This window comes from Doryrhamphus excisus, chromosome 11, assembly GCF_030265055.1.
Source record: "Doryrhamphus excisus isolate RoL2022-K1 chromosome 11, RoL_Dexc_1.0, whole genome shotgun sequence".
Classification (NCBI taxonomy): Eukaryota; Metazoa; Chordata; class Actinopteri; order Syngnathiformes; family Syngnathidae; genus Doryrhamphus; species Doryrhamphus excisus.
The window spans coordinates 15,840,086-15,863,056 of NC_080476.1; the positions used below are offsets into that span (position 1 = coordinate 15,840,086).

Below are 22,971 nucleotides of genomic sequence, written 5' to 3' on the forward strand. Positions count from 1 at the left end.
CATAATTCAGAAAGGCAAAAATAGGTTTTAGCATTTTAAGTGACCCCCGCAATACCATCTTATATTTGCCCCCCAAAATGGCACCCTTGATATAAATAGTTTTATGTAACATTTTTTATCTGTCAAGCAGTTTTATTTAAAAAAAAACCAAAAAAAAAAACGTCCAGAACTGTACGGCACCTGATGGAACCGGATGGTTGAGTTCACTAAACGGACTTGTCAGTTACGTCAGTCTATGGCTTTGCTAAAAGCTATAATAGCCGGCGGTTACGTCGGATTTGAAGGTTGCCGTTATCCATACGTGAGGCAATTATGCACCAGATGTCCCAATCGTTGACGTGACCGACTTCTGGTATTGAAATGCTTCTCATTGTGTAAAGACGTATATAAGAACTGATAGTTGCTGACAACATGAAGTTCAAGCTGTCTTCATATGGGCTCTCCGAGTTCCCTTTTTAAATGTGTTTCTGATTGGGACTCCGGTGGCGTCTTGATGGGAAATTAAAACTGACACACTGGATCGACATGTGGGGAACTCCAGAACGTCCAAAGGAGGCATGGGGGCACATGTTCAGGTACCATAAAGGTACTGGAGCTTCGAACGAACTTAAAATCAAGCGTGGTTACCCGATTTTGGTGGCATAATCGAGCTTATCTTTGGTTGTTGTGGTTTGTGATTCCGATGTTTGAATGGATGAGCGCATCGGATTAAATATTTTTGTGCATTTGTCTTTGAATTGGAAATGGAGTCTTCATCGTGGAACATGTTGTTTTAGTTTTATCCATGTCTGTGCTTCAGATTTTCACATCCTAACATATCTGGCCTGTTAACTCAGACTTATGAATGATAATATTTCTGTGAAGATGTGCCTTGCTCTGCCTTTGATTTTCAAACTACTGAACACGATGGGACAAAAAGCACATGCTGCATCCCAGCAATGCATTGCAGATGATACATATCATACATATAAAATGTTTCATTGGCTCCCAGTCTGGAGATAGTTTGTGCCAGATTGTGGCTGGATTCCAGACTCGACAGATTACTGAAGTTTGAAGTTTTTGAAGCTAAAACATATTGGTCAGTTTTTTTTCCTCCTAAACACATTTCCTCACAATTTAGTAATTAGTGTACTACTGTATTTTCCGGACTATAAGTCACACTTTTTTTCCTAGGTTAGCTGTTCCTGCGACTTATAGTCCAGAGACTTCTAGAACTTGCGTTCCAAGAGGACGTAATGTCTGTTTCGGTCAAGTAGTTTGGAAAATAAATTACCCGCAAAAAATGCGACTTATATTCCAGTGCGACTTATGTATGTTTTTTCTACCTAATTATGCATTTTTGGCCTTGTGCGACTTATACTCCAGAGTGACTTATAGTCCAGAAAATACAGTAATCGACTGAAAAAAGAATCGTTACCATCAAAATACCGTATTTTCCGGACTATAAGTCGCACTTTTTTTTTCATAGGTTGGCTGTTTCTGCCACTTATACTCCAGAGCAACTTATAAATGAAAAAAAGTGTTTATGTTACGTAAACACTGGACACCTTTTCTGTTCATGTTTATTTTTTGTGTAGCTGAATAACCATTGTGTTAGCATATCTTACACCTATTCAGCCTGTTCTCGATTCTTTTATTCATGTTAGAACTTGCCTTCCAAGTGGACGTAATGTCTGTTTTGGTCAAGTAGTTAAAATAAATTACCCGGAAAAAATGCGACTTATACTCCAGTGCGACTTATAGTCCAGAAAATACGGTAATCGACTGAAAAAAGAATCGTTACTGTCCAAATACCGTATTTTCCGAACTATAAGTCGCACTTTTTTTCCTAGGTTGGCTGTTCCTGCGACTTATACTCCAGAGCGACTTATAAATGATATTATGTTATGTTATGTTACATAAACACTGGACACCTTTTCTGTTCATGTTTATTTTTTGTGACCCGCAAAAAATGCCACTTATACTCCAGTGCGACTTATGTATGTATTTTTTAATTATTAATTTTTTTTTAACCTAATTATGCATTTTTGGCCTTGTGTGACTTATACTCGGGAGTGACTTATCCAGAAAATACTGTAATCAACTGAAAAAAGAATCGTTTCCGTTCAAATACGTATTTTCCGGACTATAAGTCGCACTTTTTAATAAATTACCCGCACAAAATGCGACTTATGTATGTTTTTTTTTTTACCTAATTATGCATTTTTGGCCTTGTGCGACTTATACTCCGGAGCGACTTATAGTCCAGAAAATACGGTAATTGTTTGGGACATCTGTATGTAATCTTCCCATCAGCATCCGACTTAATAACACAGGACATGAATAGTAAGTAATGGAAGCAGTTCTCTTTTTAAAAGGGTCTTCTAATAGCTTGCTCATCATTTTTTTCCCCCCTTTTGACACAGTGGGGTGCTCTGCTTGGACAGCTTAAGGAGGAGCATCCTTATTTTTCAGGATGAAATTTCAGCTTTCTCATTCAAAGGGTTGTCTTATGCATTCCATCTGTGCCTGGATGTTCGTGTTAGGGATGATTTACCAAAGTTATTTCCAAAGCTATGTACCAAGTGCCACATGCATAATCAACTTCCACATGATTGTGTTAATAAATCAGCGTTTGAAAACAGAGAAGTATACAAAAAAAAAAGTGAAGTCAGGGTTTAAAGGTGCTGACTTAGAGACCATTCGCACTCATGTTCGATCGAGAGGCTCTATTTGGTATGTTTCTCATTAATGTCCGCGTTTTATTTGGCAGTGGACGTTATTAAACAGTGAACACGGGGGTTTTAGCAACAGATTGTATTGCCACTTGTAATAACATTTCTGACCTTGTTTTTATTGGTCACCTTCTGCCTCGGATGTCATGTCGCCATTGGTTGCCCAGTGTCTGTATTGTGTATTCCTTGGACGGTTCACCAGCCAATCGCAGGCAACCTATATTTTGAAAAATCAGAAACCGTTCCAACCAAGCAACCAAGTTATTGGGTCTATAGCATTGACCCAATAACTGAAGTATAGCATATAGCAGTGTTTTTCAACCTTTTTTGAGCCATGGCACGTTTTTTACATTGGAAAAATCTTGTGGCACACCACTAAGCAAAAATGTTCCAAAATGTCACCACGACCTCACACGTGCATCAATAAGTCTATCGGAGGAACAGGGTAGGTGTTGCCACACGGACCAATATTACATTGCTATGCTAGTCTTTACACCACAGACACGCCACAGTTTTTACATGACCACTTTTTCTCTTTCCCAATGACCTTTCGGGAAACAATGGTATCCATAGAAAGGAATATTCCAATCTCTTGTCTACATGCGGCGTGAAAATCAAACAGAATAGTCAATAGGGCATGCCCAGTAAAACGTAAACATCAACATCACGTAATAGTTTTTCTTTCACTTGTTGGAATAACTCCGTATTGTCAGTTTTTCGTCTGTCCAGTCTTGAAATTTTACTTTGAATCAAAAACAAACTTTGCTTAGTCCAGTGCCGATTGCTGGCCTCCATTTTTAAAAGTGAAGAACGTCTGGATCTGCGTGTTACGTCATAATATCTGAGCATGCGCTGAAAGAACGCACCCGGGATCAATTTAAACAGGAAAAGATCAAATTCAATCTTGCTAATATTTTATAATTAAACTCGGGACATGTTTTATATAGATATATATTTTCTTTTTTAATAAAACTGGACTTGTGAATAAAGTATAGAAGGGTTTAGATTCTGTTCCACAGATGGCGCTAATGCACACGAAAGCTGCTTGCCAACCGCCAATAAACAACAGAAGAAGAAAAACACCACGAAGAAGAACGCACCCTGACAAATTTCCGTTTGAGCGGGTACAAGATACCTCAATCGGATTGGTTAAAGGAATATTCCATCCCTGTTCAATTCTTTCCGTTTGAGCAAATAAACCAAATGCAATTGGAATATTTGGGTCCATGTATTCATGGCTATTGACATAATATTTGCAAATGATGATTAATAAATGTTAATTATAAAAAGTGATATTGGATAATTCCTCACGGCACACCTGACGGTTTCTCAAGGTACACTAGTGGGCCGCGGCACAGTGGTTGAAAATCAATCACTGGCATATAGCATTGAGGACAACCGTTTGTTGGGCGTGTGCCTGCTTTCCGTATCCCCCTGCTTCATCCACTGGCAGGCTACTTTGTTGTGAAACAGCCATATGGGGGTGATTAGACGACAACCAACGCTATACACAATATCCAGATTTTTCGAAGTCGGGGCTGAGCACAATTAGTTCTCAGTCACTAAGCATGATGTATCATATTTTGCGAGCCTCAGGCACAGGAAGCCGAGTATTTGGAACTGAAATACGGCAAATCTGTTACTGGCCAAGCGGGTCAGCTCAGGGTTCAGTTTTGTTTCGGTCTACTCGGGGGGGGGGGGGAGTCTTCCATGATCTTTAGGCAATTTCACACCGGGATATCCGGGCGTTGGTGGTCTGAAGCCGACATCAGAGGACCCTCGGCCCAGTAAGAGTGGCAACCGTGGGCTAAGTGTGCTATGGCATGGGTTCGACTTTTGGCTTAGTCTCTATTTGTTCAGGTATCAGGGCGGCACGGCGGTCTAGCGGTTAGCGCGCAGACCTCACGGCTAGGAGACCAGGGTTCAATTCCACCCTCGGCCATCTCTGTGTGGAGTTTGCATGTTCTCCCCGTGCTTGCGTGGGTGGATTCAATGAAAACAGATACAAGGACATTGAATAGGTGCAGATTCTGGAAGATGTAGAAAGCTTTCTGTGCGGGTTATTGTGTGTAGCTGCTCTATCGGAGCTCACAACTCGATACAAAGGGCCTAAATTTAGCATAATGGGTCCCCTTTAATGATTTTATTATTTTAAAAAAATTATTGTAAGTCAGTCGGCACAGCGGTTGAGTGGTTAGCGTGCAGACCTCACAGCTAGGAGACCAGGGTTCAATTCCACCCTCGGCCATCTCTGTGTGGAGTTTGCATGTTCTCCCCGTGCTTGCGTGGGTTTTCTCCGGGTACTCCGGTTTCCTCCCACATTCCAAAAACATGCTAGGTTAATTGGCGACTCCAAATTGTCCATAGGTATGAATGTGAGTGTGAATGGTTGTTTGTCTATATGTGCCCTGTGATTGGCTGGCGACCAGTCCAGGGTGTACCCTGCCTCACGCCTGAAGACAGCTGGGATAGGCTCCAGCACCCCTTGTGAGGAAAAGCGGTAGAATATGAATGAATGAATGAATGAATGTTCAGGTATCTTAACATGCGTTAGCAAAGTGGCACCGATAGCCTTCAATTTTTCCTCGGAAAAAAGCTAGTCAATCATTTAACTTGGCTACGTCCCTCCCAGAGACAGTACTAGGAAACAACACAAGAGTGATGCACAGTTTGATTCCTCAAGCAATGCTTTGGAATGTCTGCAGCATTTCTCACTACTTCTTAGAGGGGGGGGGAAAGCGAGGCTTGACACAACTTTAGCAGGATTTCTCTCAAACCATTGAACAATTCCAGGTTTCCCTCTCGGTGTCCAGCTGAGGCGTATGTTTCAGGTCCCGTTTTTTTCAGTACATTCCAAAGAAAGACTGTCAAAAAGAAGTGGAAAAAACGGCATAAAGTTATGTCCGCTTGGTAACGGCTAGTCAATCAAGCTTCGCTGGAACAGAATCCGAACAGAAACGAATAAAGAAAACGGGACAGTAGTCTTTGTTGTCATTCAAATCTGACGCGAGTTCCATTTTTAAGCAGGTTTCAGACCACACTTAGACTCCAATGTATGTCAGCGCTCCGTGGTTTCAAGTGTGTTGTCATTATGCTGCAATTCCCCGAGATTTATGGGAATTCCACTGCATAGCCACCTATGACTTTATGAAACACTTAAATTATTCTAATTGGAGTTCCACATTTTGTGGTTTTACAGTTGGTGGTTTGTCCATCACCACAAAGAAAGTACAATTTACTCTTTAAGCACAAGGGTGTGTGAGGACTGGATTGTGTGGATGATTAGAGAAAGTTTCATATATGCTTAAGTTTGATATTTCATGTCTTAATTATTGGCTGAGACTGAAGAGGAAGAAGACTACATTTCTCAAAGAGTGAGAAGGATTTATCACATTTAAAGTATACGACTTGTACGGGGGTAATGGGACTTGGGTATTGGGTCGGCAGATTTTTCAGTACGGAACATTCGGTTTGATACGGTGCGATAGCTTAAAAATAATCGGGCACGCTAGTTCACGAGACGAGATTTTAATATTACTTTTAAGAGAAGTATTCATTCATTTTCTAACGCTTATCCTCATAAGGGTCGCGGGGGATGCTGGAGCCTATCCCAGCTGTCTTCACCCTGGACTGCTTGCCAGCCAATCACAGGGCACATATAGACAAACAACCATTCACACTCACATTCATACCTATGGACAATTTGGAGTCGCCAATTAACCAGTGGCTAATAGTCTAAAAATAAAGAATTCATTTCAAGAAATGCTGCAAATGTTTGACAGACAGTATGAATGGCCTGCACGAAAATACGTGTCACAAACGGCAATTCCACAACTTCACAGAGTGAACAATGATATTTCCAATATTTCCTTTACTATATCATGATATGGTATCGTAATTTTTGGACTATTAATATTAATATATTTTGTAGCTGTATTCAACCACGAAACAGTAATTCATTCATTCATTTTCTACCGCTTATCCTCACAAGAGGCGGGGTACACCCTGGACTGGTGGCCAGCCAATCACAGGGCACATATAGACAAACAACCATTCACACTCACATTCATACCTATGGACAATTTGGAGTCGCTAATTAACCTAGCATGTTTTTTGGAATGTGGGAGGAAACCGGAGTACCCGGAGAAAAACCACGCATGCACGGGGAGAACATGCTAACTCCACACAGAGATGGCCGAGGGTGGGATTGAACTCGGGTCTCCTTGCTGTGAAGTCTGTGCGCTAACCACTTTGACCGCCGTGCAGCCAAGTAATAAAATTATTTTTCATATTTAAAAAAATGTAATAAAAATATGTAAACTAATAGAAATCAAAATACATCTAAATTAATATTTTAGGTAATTTTTAAAATTATTATATATGTAATGTCAGTGTTTTTTGTACATTTATTTTTTGGCAATATTCATTTTCTACTTTCACTCATCCTTTTAAGAGAACTACAATGTCAAAATTAATTTGCATTGCTCCTCATCAACCTACATTCTGTGTGTATGCTAGCGATACCCCGCCTCCACCCGGACTGCATGACTGACACCATTAATGCCGTTGTTCTGTGAAACTAAATCACAGAGTCAACGCTCTTTAATTTATGGTGTGAGTAATCGATTAAAAGCTAGTACATCATTTCAGTATTTCTGTGACAGTTTGGTCGTCGGACAACATCGGGTACAACTCTGGTGAAGATGAAACAAAAGAAACTGGAAAAGGGAAAACATACGTCAGTCGTTGGCATGTCGGATTCGTCTTTTGTATCTCGACATTTGATCACAGTCTTGCCATTCTCTGTCAAACCGTCCTCAAAGAGTCCCCATTCTTTTTCAATCACACATAAAAGAAATGCACTCCGCTTGGGGGCCTTTTTTTTTGGACTGTTGACGCGCACAGATCCTCGGGCGCTGCTCGTCTTTTGATTCATGTCAGGCACTTTGGGAAATTGTGTTGTTCTTGTTAATCCATCAAAACTACGCGCACTGTCAAGATGAAGGTTTGGACCCAAGCCCTGAGACTCGGTCTTTTGTGTGTGTCAATGACATTTAACAGGTCTCATGATAAAACATAGTCGCTTCCATCTGGTCAGTATTTGAACAAGTATTTAGGGCTCAGTTCTTGGCCAGTACATCAACTGTCATTTTTTTGCTACCATTTGGATTTCATTACGGCCTACAATCTCAACTCGAATAGCGAATAGCGTTTCATCATAATTTCAGACTTACTGTCACTTCCTCCTAATTTAAATTCATGAGCTTAACCGTTCGTGTTGGTCCCGGTTTCTTTATATCCGTCACTCCTACACTCCTTCCCTCATATTATCACCTCATTAGCTGGTGTTTTCCTATCACCCCCAATGTCACTGTCCATTAGTCAGCCTGAAGACAGGATACCGCGGAGGTCTCCTTGCTGTCATGCCATCTTCGCTGTCATCCGGACCCGACTTTTTATTCTTTTATAAATGAAGTACCGCTGACGTGCTGAGGTCTGTTAACCGCAGAGTCTACATAACAGGTTTAGACTCAGCTTAAAAATATGCTAGTAAGAATTAGGGCTGTCAAAAATAATGCGTGGACCACGGTAACTACATTATGTAAATAATGTTATTTTTTCGCAGTCAATGCAAAATGACCGTAAATATGACTTAATGGTTCATGCAATGAATACAAACGATGCATTTAAGTCCGTTTTATCGTGATGACAATCAGGTGTGATTTGAGGCAATACATTTTCTCCCAACCAGAAGGTTGCCGGTTCGATCCTCAGTTGCCCTGTGACCAATGTCGAAATCAGAGGTGGGAGCAAGTCTACTACTTATACCGCTGATCCAGAACCGTGAGCTTTGCCAGTCCTTACTTTTTTTTTTTAGGGCTGCATACTAAAAAATCCAAATATACAGAGGACCAATTTGATATTTTTATATACTCAGAACGCTCATTTAACTACATCATAATTTGGGAATATTTGTTAATGGGTCCCCCTGTAGCTGATGTCATGTTATTTAGCAAAATACTGTATTCCATCTCCGGTAGATTGACTCAACAGCGCCTCTGCTGCTTAAAATCAAGTAGTGCACTCAATTTTGCCTCAAAATGAACAAATCACTGAATTATTTTGATAATCCTTCACTACTTATACCGCTGAGAAATTTTATTTTCTCACTTTTTTAAAGTAACTACTAAAGGAAAAATGGTCAATATTGAATTTTGTGTGGTTTAAACTGCAGGTTTTGTTCAGGATTAAACTTCTTCACCTGTGCCAACTTCAGCTCGGGAAACTTTTGGTCGTACTTGTGTGCTTATGTGCTGATTTAAGCTTGTATTTTATTTCTTATTTTTATTTTAAGTCGAAATTGTCAGGAACTGACAGAACTGTCTTAGGTATCATTTGAGTATCTCATTGCGAGTATCTCAAGTCAAGTCTTAAGTCAACACAATTTGTTTGTTTTGTACTGCAGAGAAAATGGTCGTGTTTTTGTGTTGTACATAAAGTTTGTTTTGTATATTTCTGTTCAGTTTAATCATCTGTCTGTCGGGCTTGTGGACTGTATGGATTTGGATCCGCCAGTCTAATCGCAGATTTTAGGACCTTTCCTTATCTGATTCCAAACAAATAATGATGCACATGGGAATTGAACTTAGTTTGTTTTTTTCATTTTCTGGTCTTCCCTTTTGGAAGTCAATTGCATGGATGATTGTCCCTAGCTATGACAAATGTGAAGATAATTCAAGAGGTCCTTTGACAGCTCTTTGGTCTTGCCTGTGATGGTGGAGAGGTTTGAATAGGAAGAGACTGTTTTGTTAGTTTTGTTGGTGTTTTTTATCCAAATAATTTGAGACTATCGTACTTTGGTAAAGGGACATTTGTCTTCCTCATGGACAGAACCGGCTAGTGAAGGTCAGAGTGCTTGGATCAGATACTCTGTGACTGACTGACGACCATCCAACTTAGCAACATTTTTAGTTTCGGTTTTGAAACTTTGACCACCCAGTGCACATTCCTCCTGACCACAGACTTCCCGAAAGGACCAGGTCATAATTCCTTCAAATTTCTACAAAACAGATTATTAGCATATTGTCCAAGAAGTTGCTCATCAAAATGTTTGAGTTGAAAAGAAAAATCCCGCCATGGTGGATTGATGATTGTGCGGTAAGTACGTTTTGCAAAAAAAAAAAAAAAAAGGAAGTTGCCCCCAGTGTTCTGACTTCAAATGGACCAGTATGTGTTGGTGTTGGGTTACTAAAGCTCAGCTCCGGTGTCTCTCATTGATGAGGGTCAACGCCCTGAGGTCACGGTAACCTTCAACGATCGCGGGCTTTTCCAGTCGATGCCACTGTCACTCACAATTACTGAATTCCTCTAAAGACTTTCTTTTAGAAGACCTCATTAGGACAACAGGCCCGATTGAGGAACCGACCTTGACTTCTTCTCGTCACCGGGCCTCTCCTTAACTGAATTTCCGACTGATCTCACGCAACCTTTCCCGTTATTATGTAAATCTGTTGACCGAGTTTGGGAGGCAATGTGATACTCGGCAAAATGTAACAACAAGTAATGTGATGGAACAATCTGGTTTAAATCGGACACAGGACAGACTGTGTGTACACCAACCACACCTGTGTTGTATTTTCACAGAACGGAGGGTTGAGGTGCGTTTGAGTGTAAGGATGCTAAATGAAGTGAAAAAGTTTTGGGTAAGCAAGCAAAAAAAAAGGTAGGCTGGACAAGGATGAACAAAACTAAATTGTATGGACTAAGTCGGTGATTTTCAACCACTGTGCCGCGGCACACTAGTATACCTTGAGAAACCGTCAGGTGTGCCATGAGGAATTATCCAATATCACTTTTTATAATTAACATTTATTAATCATCATTTGCAAATATTATGTCAATAGCCATGAATATATGGACCCAAATATTCCAATTGCATTTGGTTTATTTGCTCAAACGGAAAGAATTGAACAGGGATGGAATATTCCTTTAACCAATCCGATTGAGGTATCTTGTACCCGCTCAAACGGAAATTTGTCAGGGTGCGTTCTTCTTCGTGGTGTTTTTCTTCTTCTCTTGTTTATTGGCGGTTGGTAAGCAGCTTTCGTGTGCATTAGCGCCATCTGTGGAACAGAATCTAAACCCTTCTATACTTTATTCACAAGTTCAGTTTTATTAAAAAAGAAAATATATATCTATATAAAACATGTCCTGAGTTTAATTATAAAATATTAGCAAGATTGAATTTGATCTTTTCCTGTTTAAATTGATCCCGGGTGCGTTCTTTCAGCGCATGCTCAGATATGACGTAACACGCAGATCCAGACGTTCTTCACTTTTAAAAATGGAGGCCAGCAATCGGCACTGGACTAAGCAAAGTTTGTTTTTGATTCAAACTAAATTTCAAGACTGGACAGACGAAAAACTGGCAATACGGAGTTATTCCAACAAGTGAAAGAAAAACTCAGGGAAGTCGGTATCACGTGATGTTGATGTTTACGTTTTGGTTGATTTTCACGGTGCATGTAGACAAGAGATTGGAATATTCCTTTCCATGGATACCATTGTTTCCCGAAAGGTCATTCGGAAAGAGAAAAAGTGGTGATGTAAAAACGTGGCTACTGTGGAGTGTCTGTGGTGTAAAGACTGGCAGATCAATGTAATATTGGTCCGTGTGGCAACACCTACCTTGTTCCTCCGATAGACTTATTGATGCACGTGTGAGGTCGTGGTGACATTTTGGAACATTTTTGCTTAGTGGTGGTTGAAAAAGGTTGAAAAACACTGGACTAAGTAGTCCGATCCGTTGGATGTATGAATTTTACGTTTTCTTTGTCTTCTATGAGCTCAGAAGGGTTAAGGACCAAAAATCTTAAGATGCAAAACAGGATCCAGAAAAAAAAATTCTCGAGTTTTAAAAGTGTAGAGCAGATTACACATAATGCTCGGAATCATTCCACTCGAGACCACCTGTCATTCCAAAAAGGTTAGGCTGGACAAGGATAACAAAACTAAATTGTATGGACTAAGTAGTCCGATCCGTTGGACGTATGAATTTTACGTTTTCTTTGTCTTCTATGAGCTCAGAAGGGTTAAGTACCAAAAATCTTAAGATGCAAAACAGAATCCAGAAAAAAAAAATTCTCGAGTTTTAAAAGTGTAGAGCAGATTACACATAATGCTCGGAATCATTCCACTCGAGACCACCTGTCATTCCCAGTTTCCCTTTCATTCGTCCTGGAGATGAATGCTAGCATGTTTGGTATGATCGCATAAGTGCGCTTTCAAGCTGCCCACAGGATTCTTTGTCAAGGGGCTAACCAGATCGTGGTGAGAAATTCCCTTGTCCCTTTGAGGGAAGCTGAAAGATGAGAGGACCGAGTTGGAGGGTGGCGGGTGGAGGGTGGAGCCGGGACACCCACTGGCTTTTTCACATGATGACATAGTGAAACAGATCTGCCTGGGTCTCCTCACGGTCGATCACATCTTTGTCTCAACACCTTCCCTGTTCAGTTATTCGGCAAATCCCACTCCGGGCCTTCGGGTTAGACTCTGCAACATGTGTGGCAGAGTCTTAACCCGAATCGCTTTGACCGTGATGGTTGAATGATCGGCCTGTCAAGTTTGACTCGACTTGATTACCGAGACTGGTAACAACGCCAGTGCGTTTCTACCAAATATAAACACAAAAAGCGCTTGAGCGTTGAGACGGTTCCATGCACATGCATCCATTTTTTCTCCGTTTCCGCTGAGTTCTGTACAAAAGATAAACAAAACATGTTACCGTTTCCGTGAGTATGTCACTGTCGATTAACCTCACATCAGAACATGAATGTGTAGGCGGGCTGCAGGCAATTTGAGGTTAATTGCTGATGATTTAGAGGTCTGTAACAAAGCCCCGTACTTCGGTCTTCAGACGGGCTAAAGGGCCAACACAGTTGAAATAAACGGCACTAAAATCAAAATTTTTTGTAACCTTTCCCGAATGACCTGCGCCAAGTGCAATTATTCATTGACGTATAATCAGTATAGTTCTGTCCACTGGGGGATTTAATAGCATAGATTTTTACAAACCCCGGGGAAGACAATCAGACGCTCATTGGACTCAATGACAGCTTATGGGGGCAAACCAGCTGATCCCGTTGAGCTTTGCCAGTCCTTACTTTTTTTTGAGGGCTGCATACTAAAAAATCCAAATATACAGAAGACCAATTTAATATTTTTTATATATTTTTTAATTTTGTACAAAAGCTAAAAAAAAAAAAAAGTTCAAGACTATTTTCAATACAAAGCTTTAATTAATGTTGGGTTGGTTCAATTTTATTGAGCAATAAAAAACAACCCGTGGACGCTCATTTAACGACATCATAATTTGGGAATATTTGTTAAAGGGACCCACTGTAGTCATGTTATTTAGCTAAATACTGTATTCCATGTCCGATAGATTGACTCAACAGCGCCTCTGCTGCTTAAAATCAAGTAGTGCACTCAATTTTGCCTCAAAATGAACGAATCACTGAATTATTTTAATAATCCTTGGTGTCTTCACTACTTATACCACTGATCCAGAACCGTGAGCTTTGCCAGTCCTTACTTTTTTTTTTTTTTAGGGCTGCATACTAAAAAATCCAAATATACAGAACACCAATTTGATATTTTTTATATATTTTAATAAATTTTGTACAAAGGCTAAAAAAAAATGTTCAAGACAATTTTCAATACAAAGCTTTAATTAATGTTGGGTTGGTTCAATTTTATTAAGCAATAAAAAAACAACTCGTGGCCGCATTTCGGACACACCTGCGACCTAAACGGTAGCCTTCAAGTTATTTCCTTTAGACTTGAATAGCCAAAGACTTACCACTTCCACACGGATAGGGAGGATAACTATTAACAGTTATTTAACCTTTAACATGAACATTAATCAAACGTAATAATTTTTTCTGGGTACATGATACCATACAGCATCCATATCAAACTTGCGCGGGCCGCACTAACATTAAACTTTCATATCAAGGCGGGGGCCTCAAACTAGTGTCCTGCGGGCCACATTTGGCCCGCGGGCCGCGTGTTTGAGACCCCTGGTTTAGACGCAGCCTTTGTTTACAAAGGGGGTCGACATTCAAGTATCGGGAGGATGAAATGATTTTTTTTTCCCGACGTTCACCTTTTCTGCCACGATATCCAGATGTGTTACTGCTGTATTTGTTTTGACTTGCCACCAACATCTGAGCCCAATTCCGCTAACACCTCCATGGTTCTCCTGTACACAAGCGTTATCAGTGAAGTTCTGTCCGTTGTTGTTTCTAGAAAAGTTAATAGTCTGACGTGAATGATGGAACGTGTCACGTGGTAAAGGAATGTCAGGTTGGAGTTCATGTCAGGTTGTAATGTGTTTTCTCTTCTTTTACAGCTGAGATATCAGCACGGTTTGACCACCCCGGACCTGCAGCAGACGCTGCCCAATCTGAAGAACTTTCTGGAACACGGCTTGCTTGTCAGATGGTAAGAAAAAGACACCACAGCATTAGCCATGTATACATGGACACAAATAGTCCAATTGCATTCGGTTTATTTGCTCAAACAGAAAGAATGTAACCTTTGTATACACCTCATTCCCAAAGAAAAGTACCAATCCGAATGAATATATAATCGGATTCACAGGAGTGGAATATTCCTTTTCCCAATTCGATCGAGGTACGGAAAGTTGTCATGATGCGTTCTTCTTTGTGGTGTTTTTCTTCTTCTGTTGTTTATTGGCGGTTAGCAAGCAGCTTTCGTGTGCATTAGCGCCACCTGTGGAACAGAATCTAAACCCTTCTATACTTTATTCATAAAATATATATATATCTATATCTATATAAAACATGTCCCGAGTTTAATTATAAAATATTATTATAATATTATTATAATTAATAATAATATATTATTATTATTCATTCATTCATTCATTCATTTTCTACCGCTTTTCCTCACAAGGGTCGCGGGGGGTGCTGGAACCTATCCCAGCTGTCTTCAGGTGTGAGGCGGGGTACACCCTGGACTGGTGGCCAGCCAATCACAGGGCACATATAGACAAACAACCATTCACACTCACATTCATACCTATGGACAATTTGGAGTTGCCAATTAATTAACCTAGCATGTTTTTGGAATGTGGGAGGAAACCGGAGTACCCGGAAAAAAACCCACGCATGCACGGGGAGAACATGCAAACTCCACACAGAGATGGCCGAAGGTGGAATTGAACCCTGGTCTCCTAGCTGTGAGGTCTGCACGCTAACCACTGGACCGCCGTGCCACACTTTATTCATAAAAAGAAAATATATATCTATATAAAACAAGTTTAATTGTAAAATATTATTATATTATTATAATTAATAATAATAATATATAATAATAATTATTATTATTAATATATAATATTATATATTATAATATATTGATCTTTTCTTGTTTAAATTTATCCCGGGTACGTTCTTTCAGCGCATGCTCAGATATGATGTTCTTCGGTTTTAAAAATGTAGGCGAGCAATCGGTACTGGACTGCTAAGGAAAGTTTGTTTTTTGATCAAAACTAAATTTCAAGACCGGACGAACGAAAAGTTAACTCGAGTTAACTCTGAGTCATTCCAACAAGTGAAAGAAAAACTCGGGGAAGTCGGTATCACGTGATGTTGATGTTTACGTTTTACTGGGCATGCCCCATTGACTATTCTGTTGGATTATAGCGGCGCATGTAGACAAGAGATTGGAATATTCCTTTCCATGGATACCATTGTTTCCGGAAAGAGAAAAACTCCTCATGTAAACGTTGCTAATATTCACGGAATGTTGTCAACGGCAGCAAATTCATTCCAACGATATAATAATTGCAGTACATATTACATTACAAGTTTTCAATGCATAAAGCGGTAACCGTAAGATGACTCATTGTCTTAAAACGCCTCCGCCATCTTGAATCATTTTGGCTTGTCGTTTAACCACTCAATGAAACCTCATAGGTGGCAGCTCAACTCCCCGAATAGAACAGAAAGCTTTCATGTCTGCTTCTCTCCCAGGGACGGCAACGTGTATCACTCTCATTAATTGAATAATCTTTTGTTTTGAAAGGAGAGAAGCCATGAAAAGCTACAAGCCCGCAAAACGGGGGTGTCCTCAGGTTCCCTCCTAATGGGAAGTGGAAGGGCCCAAAGATAGTCGAGATGAAAGCATGCTGCTGCTGCTGCTCCGTGTGTGTGCATGCGTTAGCATGTCATAGACGACAAGAACGGGAATGAAAGCCACTCAATGCTAATGTCCATGTCATCCGCTAAGGATCAAGACCTTGTCTTCCTTGTGCTTTAAACACATGTTGGACATTAAGGGCCTTCACACTGTCTTGCTGCTCGTCCGTCTGGTCTTAGGTATTGAAACACAAATATGTGAGACACAAATATTAATTTTTATCTCAGTTTTATGATGGTAATTTGCACTCCAGAATGATCTGAAGTGTCATAAGATGATTGGCAGCTCATTTCTTTGCAATGAAAATGGACTAAATCCGAATTAAAAAAACATTTCCACTGCATTTCAGCCCTGCCACAAAAGGACCACATAATGTTAATGGTTGTCTAAAATTCCCATACCATTAAAAACACGCATATATTTCTGTCGCAAGACATTACAGGGTAGCTTGTGCTACTCTTTCTTCCAACATTTTGCCGTGTTTGTCGCATTTTTGCTTGATTGCAAAATATGTTATGGTCGTCTGAGACGTAAACATGAAGCGTTTACGTTTATGTTATCTTGATATCCAATGTTTTATTATCCATAGTTGTTGTTCTGGGGTTGCAAGGTGGTCAAGTGGTTAGCACGCAGGCCTCATAGCTAGGAGACCCGAGTTCAATTCCACCCTCGGCCATCTCTGTGTGGAGTTGTGGGTTTCCTTTGGGTACTCCGGTCTCCTCCCACATTCCAAAAACATGCTAGGTTAATTAGCGACTCCAAATTGTCCATAGGTATGAATGTGAGTGTGAATGGTTGTTTGTCTATATGTGCCCTGTGATTGTACAAAAAACACTGACATTATATATATATAGTAATTTTAAAAATTACTTAAAATATTAATTTAGATGTATTTTGATTTCTATTAGTTTACATATTTTTATTACATTTTTTAAATATGAAAAAAAAATTATTACTGGGCTGCACGGCGGCCGAGTGGTTGTTTGTCTATATGGGCCCTGTGATGGGCTCCAGCCACCCTCATCAGGATAAGCGGTAGAAAATGAATGAATGAATGAATGAGTTGTTGTTGCAGCTGGACTACCCAGCATGCCTTGCGGGCATTTGGAAATAACAGTTTTCGGTGTTATGTGTTATGTTTACCTCTTAGTTGTCGTTTGTCACTCACTTAGTAGCAGTAGTAGTTTATATATATGATGCATCTACTTTGTCATTTTGTTGCACCGTGAGCAAGTATGTTATTCCAAAAAGGAAGTTAGTGGTTTCCTCTGTTAACTGTGGTTACCTGCAAGGAAACATGTGCAGTCATCATTGCTTAGCATGAAAAGGTGCTTCAAAAGCAAAGATATTGCTACTGGTAGGATGGAACCTAAACCAATCAGATCATTAAGATCTTCAAGCGGAGAGATTGTTGCGAGGCGTCCATCAAGCGTCTGGAGAGTCTCCGAAAGTCGATTTAGTTGCAGGATTAGTGCAGCGACGCTTGAAAAGTGTTACGACTTCAACCCATGAAGTCGTCGGCGTCCCGTGATGTTAAAGCAGAGCGTCAGTTTGTTTCCGTAGCAACTGAATAAACAGCAGATATGATTCAAACCTGTCCAGTCCTGGATTAGACACGGTATGGATTGACAGCCAGTAAGCACGGAACGCCGTTTGCACTTAATCATGGAAAAATCCCGACACACCAAGCTCCCTTATTGCCGCAATCTTGATTCTATCTGACAGTCTGAACTCCATTTTTTTTCCATTTACATAAATAATAGCTGACTTTTTGTCACATCTGTCTTCATTCCCTTCCACTGAGCTTAAAGTATGTTAACTTTGTTAAAAAAGAATGCATGATTTAATTTGGAAAGCCAGCTAAAGGTAGGAGATGCCCTTCAACTCCTGTTCATGTCACTTACAGCCACCAGAAATTATTTTCATTGCTGGTTTTTATTACTTGGAAAAGTATTTTCAACTTTAGCATGTACTTAAAATCATTTATACGCTGACCGACTTCGGAGTTGAAGTCGATTTTTATTTGGTGAATGGTGCTGCGAGATCTCGTAAGATTTAAAACGGGGCGAGATTTCTTATCTTGCGTGGACTCTAGGTCTGGGACGATAATAAATTAATTAATTAATCGCATGATGAAAACAAACTCGTAGTTTTGCCCGCCTCGATATATATATCGCCTCTTCCGCAAAAGAAATGCTGCAAATGTTTCACAGACAGTATGAGCTGCCATGTGACAAAATACATGTCACAAACAGCAACTTTACCAGGAAATATTGCATTATTATGAAAAATAATTTGGTGTCAAAATAAAATGTCTGTCTAGTCATATTTGTTCAATGTACTTAGTCACTGTTGATGTTATACTACTTAATGTCTACAAACCTGATAGTTTTGACCACCTTGATATATATCGCCTCTTCTGCTACACCACAAAAGAAATGCTGCAAATGTTTCACAGACAGGATGAGCTCCCCCGTGAGAAAATACATGTCACAAACAGCAACTTCACCAGGAAATATTGCATTATTATGAAAAATTATTTAGTGTCAAAATGTCTGTCTAGTAATATTTGTTCAATGTACTTAGTCACTGTTGATGCACTATACTGCTGATGTTATACTACTTAATGTCCACAAACTTGATAGTTTTGCCCGCCTCGATATATATCGCCTCTTTTGCTACACCACAAAAGAAATGCTGCAAATGTTTCACAGACAGGATGAGCTCCCCCGTGAGAAAATACATGTCACAAACAGCAAATTTACTAGGAAATATTGCATTATCATGAAAAAATATTTGATGTCAAAATAAAATATCTGTCTAGTCATATTTGTTCGATGTACTTAGTCACTGTTGATGTTATACTACTTAATGTCTACAAACTTGATAGTTTTGCCGGCCTCGATATATATCGCCTCTTCTGGTACACCGCAAAAGAAATGCTGCAAATGTTTCACAGACGGGATGAGCTGCCCCGTGAGAAAATACATGTCACAAACAACAACTTTACCAGGAAATATTGCATTATTATGAAAAATTATTTAGTGTCAAAATAAAATGTCTTTCTAGTCATATTTGTTCAATGTACTTCATCACTGCTGATGTTATACTACTTAATGTCTACAAACTTGATAGTTTTGACCGCCTTGATATATATCGCCTCTTCTGCTATACCGCAAAAGAAATGCTGCAAATGTTTCACAGACAGGATGAGCTCCCCCGTGAGAAAATACATGTCACAAACAGCAACTTTACCAGGAAATATTGCATTATTATGAAAAATTATTTAGTGTCAAAATAAAATATCTGTCTAGTATTATTTGTTCAATGTACTTAGTCACTGTTGATGTTATACTACTTAATGTCTACAAACTTGATTTTTGCCCGCCTCGATATATATCGCCTCTTTTGCTACACCACAAAAGAAATGCTGCAAATGTTTCACAGACAGAATGAGCTCCCCCGTGAGAAAATACATGTCACAAACAGCAAATTTACTAGGAAATATTGCATTATCATGAAAAAATATTTGATGTCAAAATAAAATATCTGTCTAGTCATATTTGTTCGATGTACTTAGTCACTGTTGATGTTATACTACTTAATGTCTACAAACTTGATAGTTTTGCCGGCCTCGATATATATCGCCTCTTCTGCTATACCGCAAAAGAAATGCTGCAAATGTTTCACAGACAGGATGAGCTCCCCCGTGAGAAAATACATGTCACAAACAGCAAATTTACTAGGAAATATTGCATTATTATGAAAAAATATTTGATGTCAAAATAAAATATCTGTCTAGTATTATTTATTCAATGTACTTCATCACTGTTGATGTTATACTACTTAACGTCTACAAACTTGATAGTTTTGACCGCCTCAATATATATCGCCTCTTCTGCTATACCGCAAAAGAAATGCTGCAAATGTTTCACAGACAGGAATAATCCCCCCATGAGAAAATACATGTCACAAACGGCAACTTCACCAGGAAATACTGCATTATTATGAAAAATTATTTGGTGTCAAAATAAAATATCTGTCTAGTATTATTTGTTCAATGTACTTAGTCACTGTTGATGCACTATACTGCTGATGTTATACTACTTAATGTCTACAAATCCAACCTGTTCCTTTTAAGTCCATCCCGTGTATACATGTTTATGACTATTACTGTATCACGGGTGCTTTCATGTTTGACAAGAGACTCCTAAAAGTCATACGGTACTTCTTCAAAAATGTCCTGTATGTGAACCCAGTCACGGTCTCTTCACGGATTTCTGCAAATGTCAAAGGCTGGGGCCATTTTTTTTTTTTTTTTTTATGGGCTCCCAATTTTCTGTTGTGCGAGCCAACTTGGTGGCAACATGAATCTTCTCAAGCACCTTTTGAACCCTTTCGGAGTACTGTGAATAGCACGATTAAGAAGGAGGCTCACGACGAAAAGGGAGGCCCTCCGTTTAAGGGAATTTATGGCTTCATGACAGTTTGGGATGGCGGGTCTGTTATCTGTTATAGCGAAACATGTCTGGAATACTTTGGGGAGCACCTGCTGTGTGTACTGCTAGTTGACCGTGCGCACGAACACGGATACTTTCAAAAGGTGGATTTTCTATGCATTGTGTCCTTTTGTTTTGTTTTTTTCCCAAAACCGCTGTTTCCATGGACTTGTCATGTTTTTAGTGACTTTTTTGGGGATTTCTGGGCACACTTAAAATCAGCAAATCGTTCTTTTTCATGGAGTGTTACGTAGTATGCTTGCATGTATCATTGTATGAACAGCACCAGGCCAGAAACGGTGCTTTTTGGAATTTTAATTTTAATTTAAAAAATTTGGGGGAATTTCAATGAAACTGTGCTTTTTGGATTTATTTTATTTTTAATTTAAATTATTTGAGGGAATTTCAATGAAACTGTGCTTTTTGGAATATTTTAATTTAATTTTTAATTGTAATTTTTTTGAGGAAATTTCAATGAAACTGTGCTTTTTGGAATTTTTTAATTTTAATTTTTTGGAAGGGAATTTTGATGAAACGGTGCTTTTTGAAAATTTTATTTTGGGGGGGGAATTTCAATGAAATGGTGCTTTTTGAAATGTTAATTTTTGGGGGGAATTTCAATGAAATTGTGCTTTTTGGATTTTTTTTATTTAATTTTAATTTAATTTTTTTTTAGGGAATTTCAATGAAACGGTGCTTTTTGGAATTTTTTTATTTTAATTGTAATTTTTTGGAAGGGAATTTCAATGAAACAGTGCTTTTTGAATTTTTTATTTTGGGGGGGAATTTCACTGAAACACTGCTTTTTGAAATTTAAATTTTGGGGGGTAATTTCAATGAAATTGTGCTTTTTGGATTTTTTTTATTTTATTTTTAATTGTAATTTTTTTAGGAAATTTCAATGAAACGGTGCTTTTTGGAATTTTTTTATTTAAATTTTTTGGAAAGGAATTTCGATGAAACGGTGCTTTTTGAAATTTTTATTTTGGGGGGCGGGTTTCAATGAAACGGTGCTTTTTGGATTTTTTTAATTTTATTTTTAATTTAAATTTTTTGAGGGAATTTCAATGAAACTGTGCTTTTTGAAATTTTTAGTTTTGGGGGGCATTTCAATGAAACAGTGCTTTTTGAAATAAAAATTTTTGGGGGGAATTTCGATGAAATTGTGATTTTTGGATTTTTTTTTATTTTATATTTAATTTTAATTTTTTGAGGGAATTTCAATGAAAGGGTGCTTTTTGGAATTTTTTAATTTTAATTTTTTGGAAGGGAATTTCAATGAAGCGGTGCTTTTTGAAATTAAAATTTTGGGGGGAGGGAATTTCAATGAAACTGTGCTTTTTGAAATTTTTACTTTTTAAACTTTTAATTTTTAATTTCAATGAACGTGTGTCTTGATGGACATTCAAGTTCTACAAAATGTTTTGTGTTTTCCTTCACAGTGACCGACACCATGTCTCCAGTTCCATCCCAGTACCAGCCAAGTCTCACCTTGGGGTGCCTGTTGCCTCGGAGGTCACCTGCCCCCGCCACACCGTCTCCCCAGACCGGGGCCTGAGAAAGAGAGCGAGCTCGGAGGCTGACAAGAACAAGACAAATCCTCCTCGCTATGACACCTCTGTGGGGGCGGGGTCATCCACGACAGCAACGCCGTCGTCTCCACCTAAACTCCTGTCTTCATCTCTGGACGCCGCCATGGCCTCACTTGACCTTACGGAGCCGCCTTCAGTGGAAGAGGAGGAAGAGGCGGAAATGGAGACGGGTCGCGATTCAGCGGCGGAGGTGGAGCGATGCAGCAGCACCGACCGAGACATCGAAGTCGACAAAAATGAAACTGAAGCAAAACTGCCCTCTAGCACCGCGGCACCCAGTTCTTCAACACTAGGGGGCGATGGTGGCGGCGATACGACGGCAACGAGTCAGCACACGGGAGTCATGAACGGCTCTTTGGTTCCCGGTTTGCGCTGCTCCGTGGAGCAAGCGGAGGAGATCATGGGGACGGAGGCTACCAACCTGGGAATGGGACTCGGGGGGGACTTGGGAGTGGCAGAGGAGACCAGGTTGTCGGAGTACCACTGCATCCAAGTGGACCAGGCGGTGGCCGTGGAATGCGATGAGCAGGTTCTGGGGGAGCTGGACGTGGCCGGATTTGAGGAGTTTTCCAGACGCATCTACGCACTGAATGAGAACATGTCAAGCTTCCGGCGACCACGCAAGAATTCCGACAAGTGAGGAACATAACTGGAGGGGCATACATGGGGGGGGGGGGGGGGGGGGGGGGGTCATTGCACGAAGATTTTGAAACAAGGCAAGGATTCTGGAATAATGACCAATTTGCACTTGTTATATAGACTAGCATAAATGTCAATAGCATATTTTAAAATGTAATGCAGTTAAAAGTATTGGGACAGCTGATTTTTATTTTTTTGATGCCGGCATTAATATATTATAACAATTCAGATTTCTTCATTCCGTAATCTGACCTCAATCCTGATATCGTTTATGAATTACTGATGTGTATTAAAAAAAAA

The 22,971-nt window shown here is 39.6% G+C and overlaps 1 protein-coding gene across 1 annotated transcript in view; it reads left to right on the plus strand.

Moving 5' to 3' along the window:
- The window catches only part of uvrag (UV radiation resistance associated gene), a 66,753-nt gene extending 44,067 nt beyond the window's left edge, over window positions 1-22,686 (plus strand). Inside the window, exons 14-15 of the mRNA XM_058086811.1 lie at window positions 14,128-14,219; window positions 21,883-22,686. Coding sequence (XP_057942794.1) covers window positions 14,128-14,219; window positions 21,883-22,672 — 882 coding nt within the window. The 3' untranslated portion in view covers window positions 22,673-22,686. The remainder of the gene's footprint in view (window positions 1-14,127; window positions 14,220-21,882) is intronic.
- The last annotated feature ends 285 nt before the right edge of the window (window positions 22,687-22,971 follow it).